The sequence below is a fragment of the Monopterus albus genome, unplaced genomic scaffold (genome assembly GCF_001952655.1).
Source record: "Monopterus albus unplaced genomic scaffold, M_albus_1.0 scaffold123.1, whole genome shotgun sequence".
NCBI lineage: Eukaryota > Metazoa > Chordata > Actinopteri > Synbranchiformes > Synbranchidae > Monopterus > Monopterus albus.
In genome coordinates, this window is record NW_018128003.1 from 412,142 (window position 1) to 426,321 (window position 14,180).

A 14,180-nucleotide genomic window follows, 5' to 3' on the forward strand; every position below is an offset into this window, starting at 1 on the left:
TTTTTGTATAATATGATGTTATGGGGTAGGACTGGATAAGTCTGACTTCTTCCTACTCCATTCAAACATGTAATAGGTGTAAGCAAACTGATTTTGGATTAGCATTGGTTGGATATGTGTAATTATGTGTGTGTTGCTGTCATTTGTTCTGTTCTGCATGTTTGAAAGAATAAATCAATCAATCAATCAATCAATCTTGGTGCAGATTATCGAGTTGATAGTCTAAATACAGTCCTTATGCTTGGCACATTTCGCATCTCCATTACTTTTTTTCTCTTCCCATTTTTTTCTCCACACCGTTCCTTCTTTTTACCGCTTCCTTTCTTCTTCTCTCCCTTTTCTGGGTGTCACTCCCTCTACCAATAGGTACATTTTCCAAGGAAGTTTAACTATGATGCATAATATTTTACCCAGGTTACACTTTGACTCATCACCCCATGAGGCTCTTTTCCACTGATCTTCACTCCAATCTTTGTGAACTTTTGCATGTTTCAGTCTTTCCTTCCTGTCCCCCTTCTGAGAAGGGGTTTCTTGGCTGCTGTCCTTCCCCAAGGGCCATTCCTGCGAGCTTCTTCAGATGGTGGAAGGGTCCACCTGACATCCAGATGCTGAGCCAGGTCCTTGCAGGATTTCCTCTGGTCCCTTAATGAAGAAAATCTTCCACTCTTGTTTTTGTCCTTAACCTCTGAATTCTTCATATTTCTTCAGAACAGCTTGAATACCACATCTGGCGTATCCAATTTGTTTGCTGATTTTCTTTCTGATATTTTTTTGTTTTTTTTAATACCGTGCACATACAGTATTTCCCATATTTTCTAGTTGTATTCTGATAAATATATATTGTCATCACATTGCTAAAACAACAAATACTTGTACAGTACTGCATATCATGACAAAGGTGGACGGCACTGAGTGTTTGATGAATGAAAGACACATTTGAGCTTAATACACAGACAAATATAAACATTTGCTGTTCTTCCATGTCTCTCCTCAGCTGGCAGTAATGGTAGTCCACAGCAACAGCAGCATCCAGACCTGCGCATCAGGAGGCAGCACTCCTCTGACAGTGTCAGCAGTGTTGCCAGTGCAACCAGCCACTCCAGTGTGGGCTCCAACATGGATGCCGACGCAAGGAACAAGAAGAAGAACAAGAAAAACTGGGTAAGATGTCAGAAAATTTAAAAATAATGAATTTAGAGAGAGGTGATTTCAATGTTTGAATTGCAAAAAAAAAAAAAGCAGACAGCCAGCACTCATGGTGGTGTTGTTGTTTTGTCTCCGTGTCTGTGTGTCATTTATATGTTCCTCCCACATGTTTGGGGTTCTGGCTCTTTAGGCATCTTTCACTGGAGAAAAGGTGAATGCAATCAGGATATTTATAGGCTCAGTCCTGTTGAATACCAATAAATGACTGATTTTGGTGATTGGCAACTAAAAAAACATCAGACATTTAGGTTTAAACAGAGCTAAATATGGTCCTAGTCATCTTCTCCTGTGCTACAAATGACTAAATCAGTGTTTACTGGCTAGTGACTAGTCTTATTGGTTTTTTGCTAGTATACAACATCATGCATACTTTCACTTGACTTTTTTTTGTTGCTTTTTTTTGCTGTTGAAAGCCTTTTTTGTGCACCGGAGGACGAGTCAGAGATGATGATGATGATGTACGCAGCTTTTTTATCATCTCGTAGACTGAAGCATGGTGGTTTTTCCTGGTGTAGAATTTTAGGAATAAGTGTGCTTCCTTGTGATAGCTGTTATTAGACATCAGCTTGTGTTGAATTTCCTGATAATAAATGATCCTCTTGAGTGTGTTTGCATAGATGAGACCCCACAGGAGGTACCTTTATGCAGGTGTTGTTCAGAAAGTGTGAGATGTAGAGTGTACAGTACAGTATAGGGGCTGTGTGTGTGTTATAGTGGATCAGTTTCATGCTGGCTTGGGATGTAGATTTAGCTGTCGGCTGCCTTGAAGTCAAAATCAGCTCTAGTCTTGTATGGGGTGTCTAGTTTCATCTCTGTCCCTCCATAACACATGAACACACCCAAACCCATATGAACATTTGCTGTTTTGTCTCTGTCTTCCTCTGCTTCGCTTCATGTGGCAGGTCTACGAGGTAAGATTGGTATGCTGAGTGAAATGAAAGAAACAAAGCTGCCTAACCCCTGCACCTTTTCTAGGTCACTAACCTCTGTTCTTTGCTCCCACCATAGTGTCTTTTCTCCCTTTTTCCCCAACACCTCTTCTCCTTGAAAACCGCTGTTATGATATCTGAGCTGACTCCTGACAGGCCAAATCCACTTGAAAATACTTGGGAGATATAACTCTGTTTTGTGGTGGGTTTCGTTCAACTGGACAAAAACAAAAGATGAAGGCAAAGGAAAATCCAAAATAAACTGCCTTTGCTGCATTTCCTTCCAAATCAAAGAGGCTTCTTTTTAAAGTTGCCCCAAAAATTAAGATACTACAGAGCAAAAAATTGTAGAAAAGGCACTGAGAACAGTTTCAGTCCCCACATAAGAAAACGGTGTACTAACAGTTTGCAGACATATGGCTCTGTCTTCAGTGAGTGCTGCTAGCACAGAGGCCAGATTGCCCAAAGACAGTGCTTATAGTTCTTCTTAAAATAACAGCAGAACTGAACATCACAGAGTCATGAAATAATCGTGCTAGTGTCAAGTATTCCCAGTGGATTTCTCCTTTAAACACAAACTGCTGTTCAATTAATGAGATGATCAAACACATTTTGATGTGGGTCTTGTGTAACAGTGTATGTGTATTTATTTATTTATTTTAACAAACTTCACCAAAAATCAACCTGATTTTTTTTTTTTTTAATTAGCAAACACAAGTTCAACTTAGACATTTGATTCTGTTTATGAGGGGACCCCACATTGTTAAATGCTCCCCTTGAAATTTCTCCTTTAATATATTAGAAAAGGTTCTCGTATCCAAATTTCATTCTCAGCTTGATTCTCTTTTTTTTAAATGTCAAACCAGTTACACAATCCTAGACTTTTTTCTGTATTATCAACAAGTAGGAATGAGTCAGTCTTCCTCTGAAAAACCCACAATGCAAACCAAACACATTATACTTAGTGTTTGTGTTTAATGCTGTAGCTCAAGTCATATGGCAGCCTACCCATAATTCCTTTTCTCCCTATGACTCACTTGCACTCTTTCAGTTTCTTTCCTCCGCTTTCCCTGGTATGCTCCTCTGCCCCTCAGCTCTCTGTGTGTCCACCTCGCTCACTCAGCGTTTCTGTCTCTCTTTGTTTTCTGCCTGCAGCTGCGAAGCTCCTTCAAACAAGCATTCAGCAAGAAGAAATCTCCCAAGTCGGCCTCCTCTCACTCCGACATTGAGGAGATGACCGACTCTTCACTGCCGTCCTCCCCCAAGCTGCCCCACAATGGCACCACATCCACCAGCCACATGCTCAGGAACACGCACTCCAACACGCTGTACGTACACATCATCTGTATGTCATTGCAGTACTTCTAGAGGTATGGTTTATCTTGTATAAAGATGTTTGTGTGAAACGGTATAAATGGAACAGCTGTATTTTGTCTTTACCCATTTATTTCAGCTTAACTAGACATTTGTATAGTTTTATCCCATTTCAGCTGGATATTGTGCGTATTGTTAAGATGTGTGACAGTTGTCTTTGTCCGTCTGTTGTCTGTGTATAAGTTACATATTTATCCTGCTTGTGTGCGTGTGTACAGATTGCCTGAGTGTTTGGACAGCGAGGCGGAGATGGTGATGCAGCTGCGGAGTGAGCTCAGGGAGAAGGAGATGAAGTTGACTGACATCCGCTTGGAGGCGCTCAGCTCTGCCCATCAGCTGGACCAGCTCCGGGAGGCCATGAACCGCATGCAGGTCTTGTGTGTGTGTACAGATTGCCTGAGTGTTTGGACAGCGAGGCGGAGATGGTGATGCAGCTGCGGAGTGAGCTCAGGGAGAAGGAGATGAAGTTGACTGACATCCGCTTGGAGGCGCTCAGCTCTGCCCATCAGCTGGACCAGCTCCGGGAGGCCATGAACCGCATGCAGGTCTGGACACACACGCTCACTTATATGTATTATTGCACTTCATATTAAAGGGCAGTCAGTACAGAATGAGTTGCACAAATTCAGTGCTGCACAGTGAGATGGAACCAGTCATGGTGCACACGGGGCCTGAAAACAGTCAGTGATGTCACAGTAAATTCCCGCCTTTGACGGCTAATAGTAATCCCCACCTTTGACATTAATGAGTGGGTGTGTCCACACTGTTCAGCAGTAATTTATGCTCTCTGTGATATTACTGAAATCATTATTGCAATATTAAATTGGATAATTTGTCATAGTGACATATTCAATATCACAATTTTTTTTTAATCACATAAACAACCAATTTAGTGTTCAAAGCAATAACCTGAACTAATTGTCTCAGGTTTTAATTACTGCTTATTACTCTGCAACATGTGAGATAACCTTTGTTCAGATTTTGCAGACATTTGAAGAGAGACATTGCGGCACTCAACAGACATTTAAATAGAAATACATTAGATGGTCTGAAGGGGGAGCTATAATACAAGGTCAGAACTGATACTGCTCTGGTCAGCCTGTGTGGAAACCTGAAGTATGCACCACCCTTTGAGGTGCCCAGCAGGACCATTACTTGTTTATGTTTCAGATTTTTATTCTTCATAACACGTAGTGTAATAGATGAAAGTGCTGGTAGTTATCTCTTAACATCATATTGCTTAATCAGGTTTAGCTGTTCTTTGTCAGCTAACGTCATCTGTGTGTATGTGCATGTGTGTGCCTGCAGCTAGAGATTGAGAAACTGAAGGCAGAGAATGACCGTTTGAAGTTGGAGAATCAGGGCAGCAGGACAGGCTCCCAGGTTTCCATCTCATCCTCTCCTCCCCCTCCCCCACAAACACACAGCCATGCACCGGGACCCGGGCCGGGGCTCTCCCAGCACAGCCTCAACCTCAGCACCAGTGAGTCCACCAGCCTGGGTAAGACAGAACCGACAGCTGAAAAATATAATAAAACCTGCAAAATGTTATGGAAATGTCACAGATATATATATATATACTTAAATGAACTTATAACATTTACAGTACATGTTTACATGTACTTAAATGACGTGTTTACTGTCATCTTCTGAAGTGACCTGATTTTTTTTATTGTAACAATGTAGAGGAAACAAGAAGGTTTTCTGAATTTGAGTCATTCAGAGTACATCTGTGCTGTTATAATATTGGTCAAATAGAGTAACCGTAGTGGACTTGTTCTGCTCTTCTGTCAGACATGCTGCTGGACGACACTGGTGGAGAGGGAGGGATGAGGAAGGAGGGGAGACATGTCAAGATTGTTGTCAGCCTGGATGGCGATAGCAAATGGGGAGAGGTGAGGCCTGTTTGAAAAATACAACTTGAACTGTTTTTATGGGTAAATTTTTTTTTTTTACTTGTAGTATTTTTGGCATCTAAAACCAATCATGGTTTTCCACTGCAGGAGGGGCGGCCTTGTCATTTTCTGATAGGTTGCATTGGTGTGAGTGGGAAAACCAAGTGGGACGTTCTGGACGGAGTGGTCCGACGCCTGTTCAAGGTAAAGAGGAACAACAGCAGTAGAGACTCTGAAAACAAGTCAGAAATACCTTGGCATTACTGTTGGTTTAAGACACTTTACAGTTTAAATCTACAGTGTTTGAAAGGTACCTTATAGTATTAAGGATCATGAAAATGTTGCTTCGGGTTTTCCACTCTAACAAAAAATGCACACAGCTGTTTAGAAAACAACTATGAAATGTGCTTCTGAACATTCTCATGTTGAACCAGGAAAACCATTACAGCTGGTATCCTGTTGAGAAACTTTACCAAAACATTAATGTGAGACTTTGTATCTGACAGGAGTACATTACCCACGTGGACCCCGTGAGCCAGCTGGGACTGAGCTCCGACAGTGTGGAGGGATACAACATCGGAGAAATCCATCGACCCAGCAGCCCCAGTGCCGCCCACACGCCCGAGCTGTTGCCCTGCGGCTACCTGGTGGGAGACAGCAACACCATTAGTATCCAGCTCAAAGGTACCGATGCCTCATACTGTCATTGCTGCAAACAACAATGCTGTGCTGCTGCCTCCGGTGTGTCCAAGACACAGTTACATCTTTAACAGTCTGTTGGCACCAGAGAGATAAGCAACAGAAAAAGTGATCATTGCAAACCATTATAAAACCAGTCGTAGTTCCAACAGTGCCGCTCAGCTATCCTGAGCGGTCCAGCTCTCTCTGCTGACATGAACATCCTGATGTGTGTGTATCCAGGTACGAGCAGTGAGAATGTGGACTCGCTGGTGTTCGACACTCTGATCCCGAAGCCAATGCTCCAGCGCTATGTCTCACTGCTGAAGGAGCACAGGCGCATTATCCTGTCGGGCCCCAGTGGCACAGGAAAGACATACCTGGCCAATCAGCTGTCTCGACACCTGCTGCTGCTGGAGGGCCGACCTCTGACCCCACACGCTGTCGTAACTTTCAATGTGGACCACAAGTCCAGCAAGGTAAAAGCACATGAATTCTGTGTCATATGTGTTCAGTATTTGTGTAAGACACAAAGGGCTAGTGTTAGTAGCTTTTCTTTAATCCATCACAAAACATAGGAGATCATGTGAATTTTGTCACTTATACAGATTTTTTCTTTTTCTGTTTTCTAGTATTAAAACTTTGACTTGATAATAGATTCTTGTCTAAGCTTCATTTAATTCTGTTGCGCTTGCAGATAAATTACAAACCCAGACACCAAATGAGAGGCAAAAGAAATGAAAGCACAAAACTAGTTATCAAAAACCAAAGGCTTTCAAATTACAATGCCGGGTACTTTAACTAGCAGCATAAAACACAAAGTTTGCAAAGTTGCTTGCAGTGAGAGGAAGTCATAATGTCTTGAACGGGATGTGCAGCACATTTTGCCAGGTTTAAATAATAAATGTAAATAAATTCACAAATATAAAAATATCTAATCCGAAAGGTTTTGTGTAGAAACCCTAATGCTTTAACGCATAAAAGAAATCATAAATATTATGCAGATTCAATGCTCCCTGACTCTGTCCGTGTAGGAGCTGCGCCAATACCTGTCAGGTTTGGCTGAGCAGTGCAGCGGCGTCCCGGGGGCGGACAGCCCTCTGGTAGTCATTCTGGACAACCTGCACCACATCAGCTCCCTGGGGGAGATCTTCAACGGCCTCTTCAACTGCAACTACCAACGCAGGTCAGTTCACACACAGAAACACACATTCATCTGCAAAGTCAGGTTAAAAAATGAATGTTTTCATGAATTTAAAAAATGTGTTCCTCTCTTGTGACTTTGGATATTTTCAACTCAAAGTAGAGCCCTGTTGGAAAAGCTTAGGTGTATAACATGATGCAAAGGAGATTGTCGTCGTTCATAAATAGTTAGTAAGACTTGTTGTCCAGTGACATCGGAAATCAAAAGTGTTTATCCCCGGTTTGTAGTACTTGAGTCCAGATTTTCAGGCATCATGACTCAACTTGGACTGATGACTCGGATTTGAACTCGGACTCGAGCACTGACTGCATTCAGACTCTGAAGTTGGAGACTCGGACTCTGGTGTTTTTTTTTGTAATTAGCCCTAATAACGTAACTAACATAAGACACTGATATTAAAGCCTGTTTGCCCGCACCATGCTGTATCCAGCCCTCTTCCATCAAAACGTACTCTCTGCCTTTCCATAAATGATTATGTATCAAATTGCTGAGCGATATCTTGAAGCAGTACACCGTTAGAAAAATTGGAATATAAAATGGTGAAAGCTTTGTCAGTTGTGTTTTAATGTAATCTTGATGACGCTCACTAGGGAAACAGGGAGTTGACTCAGACTCGCACTGGAGACTCAAGACTAGAGGTTTGGTGACTCGACTGCAACACTGTTTATACCTAAGCCATACTCAAAGACTGAGTGTAAAGACAGTGACAGACCACTTAATGGACTAATGTTACCTGATGAGACTGAATAATAGTTAGTTTTTCTCTCTTTTCAGTCCCTACATTATCGGTACCATGAGTCAAGCCACATCATCTGCCCCCAACCTGCAGCTTCACCACAACTTCAGGTAAACTGCTGCTGATCTCTCCCTCCCATTCTTGGCAGCTGGATGTGAAAGATTTACACCATCTTTACACTGTGTGAAGCTTCTAAGTTTTGGGTCCTGATATACCTGGATTGTTCTAATCAGGTGGGTGCTGTGTGCCAACCACATGGAGCCGGTGAAAGGCTTCCTTGGTCGCTACCTGAGGAGGAAGCTGATCGAGATCGAGATCGGCAGCCGAACACGCAATATGGAACTGGTGAAGATTGTCGACTGGATCCCACAGGTTTGGCACCACCTCAACCGCTTCCTGGAGGCGCACAGCTCCTCTGATGTCACCATTGGTAAGAGGGCGCCGTGATATTTAATAAAAAATCGGTTACTAACAGTGAGTGTAGAAACAGCTGGTGTCTTACCTCTCTGCTCTGTGATGTGCAGGACCTCGTCTGTTCCTTTCATGTCCCATGGATGTGGAAGGATCCAGGGTTTGGTTCACTGACCTCTGGAACTACTCCATCATCCCCTACATGCTTGAGGCTGTGCGAGAGGGACTGCAGGTAATGAAAACACAGAAATAAGTTAATCTGTCCAAAACTGTGTGTCTAATCTGTGGTAGACAATTTGTGCTGTGCCTCAAGAACAGCTGATTGGATTTGGATTGGTGGTACAGATCTAGGAAACTAATTAATAGAGAGGCTTGTTTCAGCATCCTGAGGGGATGTTTAATAGATCCATCTGAATTAACAAGTGCAATGAGTTTGAGAATGACAGAATTATTCTGATTTGCAATCTCAGAAGACCGGGAGTTATGTTCATCAAAGTGATATAAATTCAGTTTGTACTCTTAATCTGCATGTAATTGGCATCTAATTTAATTAGGCAGCAGCTAATTACCAGAATGCAACCTCTGAGTGTAAGTGAAGGGAAGCGTTTAAGGCACAGCTTAGAAGAAAATCCACAGTGTAGTGATGCTGAAGTGGAGGCTGAAATTTCTCTCCAGTTGAAAAACTTAAAAATTTAGAAGAACAACCTTCGTCTGTTTCACAATCAGATGGAGAATAATGCTCATCTCCAGTGAAATTATTCAGAGCATCGTCTAGTGTGTTTCAGTGTGGCGTTCTGTCTGTGCAGCTGTATGGGCGCCGGTCTGCATGGGAGGACCCTGCTGCGTGGGTGATTGACACCTATCCATGGTCAGCCATGCCCACTCCAGCTGACTGGCCCCCGCTGCTGCAGCTCCGCCCAGAGGATGTGGGTTTTGATGGCTACTCTGCCCCAAGAGAAGGAGTCAGGAAAGAACCACCACAGAGTGATAGCGACGCAGACCCACTGGTGAGCGAAAATACACATGAAGAAGAGCAGTTGTTACTAAGCATTGGAACATTTAGGCAGGTTAGTCAGGCACAGATATTGGTATCTCTCACAGCACTGAAATTAAAGTCAAAACACTTGTTGTCTTTGTTTTCATAAATTTTAAACAACAGCTTTGGTGGGAAAAAAGAGTTAGTGATAAAGCGACATCTGGATCTTTGGAAACAAACTTCAGAACAGAGCTTCTTATCTTGTTGCACAGTTTGAAAACTAGTGAAATCTGAGTTGTTTCATTTTTTTTTTGTCATAGAAAAGTTTTAATTTTAGGCGGAGGTAAATAAATTTGCTAACCAAAGAGTATTTGAAGGAAACGGGTGCTTCATCCATCGCTCGATTATACTAACACTTGTTTCTGCCGACAGATGAACATGTTGATGCGTCTGAAGGAGGCAGCGACGTCGTCGAGCCCACAGAGCTACGACAGCGACTCCAACAGCAACAGCCACCAGGACGACATTCTGGACTCATCGCTGGAGTCGACCTTGTGATGGTATAAAAAGGCAACGGTGGGATCAGGTTTCATGAGGAACTTTTTACAACTGTTCTCACTGTGAGAACCTCTTGTGTGAGAGTTAGGCCTATACTCTCATGCTACACAATCCAGCCAACTTGATTTGGGTGCAGGTAACCCAAATATTTCAAAAGAAAAATACAACTGCTTTCATAAAACAGGCTCCAAAAGTTTCTACGGCAGTGTTTTGTTTCGGGATGTTTTTTTTTCACCACTGTGGCCCGTGGCTTCTCTGTCAGGAGCCTGACGTCTACTTCACACAGACAGAATAAAAGCACATACAGCGTGACACTGTTGGTAGTGCACTATCATTATCATTATCACTAGCCATCTGCATACTGTAGACACCAGCCAGGAGTCTGTCATCCTCCACTGAGCCACAGCCTCAGCATCAGCTCAATGGCCGCAGTGCGCCTACACTGCCCACAGGTGGCGGTGCAGACCCTCGTCTCTGGAACATCAGTGAGCCTGAGCTAATAGCTGCTAAGAGCACATATTATGGGGCTGCTGCTGGTCAGCTGGATGAGTGAACAGCCAGCCACTTTCTGCTTCTCTACAGCCGAATCCGCCTGTGTGATTGCTGGAGGATAAATTGAACCAAAGTGAATGTTAATCCTAAAGCATGCATGCTCTCCAAAACTCCTCAGCTCATTCATTTTACACCCCAAACATAGTGTTTGATTTTATTCAGCTCTATTAAAGCCACATTTCCAAGCTGAAAAAAGTGCAGTAATAGCTCGTAAAGGAGATGTGTCCACCAAAATTAAGTTAGATAACATGAATGAAAATCAATCCTGGCAGATAAATGTTAAATGTCTGTAATCTAAACCCTTAGTAGACAAAAAAAGATGTGAATCTGTGCTTATATATGCAAACTCATGATATAAACTTGTTAACAAAGAGGTTGGCAGTAGCAGCACGGGTTCACCACCAGAACAATATCAAAATCTCTGGAAAAGAAATATCCCAACTAAAGACGCAAGTTTTGTTCATGCAAAAACGAACCACTGTCCTTCCTAACACTCCATTTGATCTGGAGTTGGCGCATCATTTCATCCTGGTCCTCAGTGGTTACATCCTGCCTCATAAGTGAGAGACCATTGTTCCACAAGAAAGTAACACAGAGCAGAATAACATTAAACTACACAATCATAGGCACCAGTCAGGCCAATACTACAACAAATACTACTTGTATGAAGCAAGGTGAGAACAAAATCTCATTTACTAAATCCCTAGTTCCCACCACATAGACTTTCATGAGGAAAGCATGCCAATTGGGAATGTAGCATTCACTATGACTATATTTATCCTTTTAACCTTTACGATGTTTGAGACTTTGTCTCGTTTGCATACCATGTTGTAACTTTTTGTGTAATTTCACAAAACGATGCCTCTACCACTCTGCTTTAATAATCCTTTGAGATCTCCATGCACACTGGCCCAGACAGGCTGTCGTAGCACAAACCTCTTGCGGTGCTGGACTGAACTCTAACAAACAATGCCTTACTCTTTTCTAACGGACTATGTGCATTAGCTGAATCTTTGTCTAATTGGCTGTAAACCTAACAGGGCTCTGAGTCGACTCTGTCCTTTGTCGAGGAGCGGCGTCGACCTCTCATCATATCAAACACCACTGCCATGGGATTGAAGAGACGTGGATGAGAAGCGACTTTAGGTTTCATATTAAGTTGTATGCATGTGTATGACCCAGTGCTGAGAAGCTGATGTAAATATCTGGACCACTAGTAAGAAAGAGAACTATATCGATATGTTTTGGTGCTTGAATTCAGAACCTTTTGCAGGTTGACTGGACGAGGGAAGTTTAAGAAGTGCTGAGTTTATACCTCATCCCCATCTTTTATCTTTCACCATGCTTATTGTCTGCTTTGATTGTGTGACTTGTGATAAACTAAACATGTTAACTGATTAAGTGAAAACTAGTGTGTACGCTGCTTTGTTTATAGTGATATAATGAATTGGAGGTAAAGGTACAACACGTAAAACTGTTTTGACATCCTTGGCTGAAAAAATATAGAATATTGTACATTTAGTTTTGTGTTAAACTGCCCAGCCTGCCTTCCTGGGAAAAGTAGGCATACGTTCGAGGCCCAGGGTCATGTAGTTCAGCACGGCTTCCATCGCTTTCAGTGTTTTTTGTCAGCGATCCTATGCAAGTTTCATTCTGATCTCCATATGGAAGCCAAAAGCTGAAGCGCATTTGTCTCATAAGTGGTTTTCAGGACTGCTAAGACATACAACAGTGGATTTGTGGCCAATATTCTTTGTCCATACGTGTGTCTGTGTATTTCATCGAGGCTCTCCTGCTATGGTTCCTGTAAGCACAAAGAGATGTAAATCTCTGTTTGTCTTGTGGAAAGCCTACTCTGAGAAGTGTGGATGCTGTTGAAAGAATCTGACCAGTCTGGTTATGACTCTCAAACTCAATGAATGTTTAGCCGCCTTTGCTTTGTACATTTTTTACATGTAACATAACTTTGTAAATAGTTGATTATCTTGCAGCATTTGACTTTTTCTAGATGATTTCTTACAATACTTGAAAAGGAGTATTTTGTGTACAGTCTCTTTATGTCAGAACAGAGATGCCGTTTGTCGTCACTGGTCTGTCCAGGGCTCGGAGAATTAAATCAGATATCACTGTACTAGTCTTAAGTTATTGTGATTCAATAAAATTATTTATGAATGAATTTTGTCCAAAGGTTCTTTTAAAGCAGGATTTACTCGACTTAGAATCGTTTACAATTTTATTTGTTTTTTACAAAAGTGTGAAATAAACATATGTACAGTACATAATACAACATACAACAAATTCATATAAATTATTAACGAAATAACTACTTTTCAAGATAAACGACTCTATTCAAGGTCAAGGGAAAAGTAATATTCTTGGCATAAAAATTCCATACAAAAATTTACAAAATACTGTACAATTGAACAAAGCTGTGCAAAACAGCAAATTGTGTCTCAGTCCACACTAATGAAACGGCAAACTTGAGTGAAACTTGACTTTTGAACAATGATATTTATGGAGTTTGTTTCTTACACACGTGGTCACAGTCTCATATAAAACAAAACATGGGTCATATCTATATTTGTTTTTTTTTGTTTTTTAATAAATTAAGATACTGTTATTTCTTCTTCATCTGACTCTGAAAAGTCCGAGTGCTTACTGGACAGAGAGGGAGAGGAGACTCTAGACGCTGTCACCCTCATTCTCTCTCTTCCGAACTCTTCCTCTTCCTCGTCTTCATCCTCGGCGGATGACTTCTTGCCAACGTCACTGAGGTCCGGGTGCGGGTTAGCTTTGGTGGGCAGGGTCTGCTCGCGGCAGCCCCCGGAGGAGAGCAGCTCTCGTTCCTTGGAGTTCCTCCACTTCATCCGCCGGTTCTGGAACCAGATTTTCACCTGCAGACAGGGAAACAAAGGTGAGTGGAACAGTTCTGCGCCCGGCGCCTTGCTCTTTGCGCACAAATTATGCACAAGATAGCGAACATTTTAAACCCTTGGGAGCACTAGTGAAGTTTTACCTGGGAGTCTTTTAGGCCTAGTTTAGAGGCCAATTTCTTCCTGTCGGGCTTGCTTATGTATTTCTGTTTCTGGAACATTTTCTCCAAGGCCTTCCGCTGTACGTCGGAGAACACCGCCCTCCTCAGCATCCCCCTTCGGGGTTTCCCTCTGGCGGTCAGGGGCCACGAAAAAGTCCCCGGGATGGGAACAATGGAGGAAGATGCTGCAATACAAACGCAGAAGAGAAATTGGAACCCGTTAGTTTTGTTTTAGTTGGCACAGTTGGGGAGGGGGACCTTCCTGCTTTTTGTAAACTTAAAACCACTCAAACATAAGGGAGCCTCTGTATGAATAGATAATTATACTTTTCAGTCGCCTATAATTGGAAGTTTTTCATTTTTTGAACAGTGCAGTACGTCTCTGTTTTGAGTGAAATGGCACGAGGTGACTAATTAGCACACTGGCCGGTCCACAACCGCATTGGTATGGTAAAGAGGTAGCATATCCTTTAAGGAATCCTGTGAGGGCGGTTGGAGGAGTTAATAAACCGTGAACGGTAATTGTGTAGTAATGAACTAACGCAGAAAAGACTCAGGACAGGCGGTGAAGGCCATATATTATCGCAACAAAAGGAGATTTACACTTTCAAAATAAACACAAATGCA

The 14,180-nt window shown here is 42.3% G+C and overlaps 2 protein-coding genes across 2 annotated transcripts in view; one reads left to right on the top strand and one right to left on the bottom strand.

Moving 5' to 3' along the window:
- Positions 1–12,695, top strand: part of nav2a (neuron navigator 2a) — a 192,786-nt gene extending 180,091 nt beyond the window's left edge. Inside the window, exons 27-40 of the mRNA XM_020612326.1 lie at positions 995–1,161; positions 3,291–3,463; positions 3,728–3,881; positions 4,818–5,010; positions 5,304–5,404; positions 5,513–5,608; positions 5,911–6,088; positions 6,326–6,561; positions 7,117–7,268; positions 8,061–8,132; positions 8,256–8,452; positions 8,547–8,665; positions 9,240–9,440; positions 9,842–12,695. Coding sequence (XP_020467982.1) covers positions 995–1,161; positions 3,291–3,463; positions 3,728–3,881; positions 4,818–5,010; positions 5,304–5,404; positions 5,513–5,608; positions 5,911–6,088; positions 6,326–6,561; positions 7,117–7,268; positions 8,061–8,132; positions 8,256–8,452; positions 8,547–8,665; positions 9,240–9,440; positions 9,842–9,967 — 2,165 coding nt within the window. The 3' untranslated portion in view covers positions 9,968–12,695. The remainder of the gene's footprint in view (positions 1–994; positions 1,162–3,290; positions 3,464–3,727; positions 3,882–4,817; positions 5,011–5,303; positions 5,405–5,512; positions 5,609–5,910; positions 6,089–6,325; positions 6,562–7,116; positions 7,269–8,060; positions 8,133–8,255; positions 8,453–8,546; positions 8,666–9,239; positions 9,441–9,841) is intronic.
- Positions 12,696–12,875: 180 nt separating this feature from the next.
- dbx1a (developing brain homeobox 1a) overlaps positions 12,876–14,180 on the bottom strand; it is a 2,916-nt gene continuing 1,611 nt past the window's right edge. Inside the window, exons 3-4 of the mRNA XM_020612338.1 lie at positions 13,536–13,738; positions 12,876–13,413 (exon numbers count right to left, since the gene is read on the bottom strand). Of these exons, the coding sequence (XP_020467994.1) occupies positions 13,126–13,413; positions 13,536–13,738 (491 nt within the window). The 3' untranslated portion in view covers positions 12,876–13,125. The remainder of the gene's footprint in view (positions 13,414–13,535; positions 13,739–14,180) is intronic.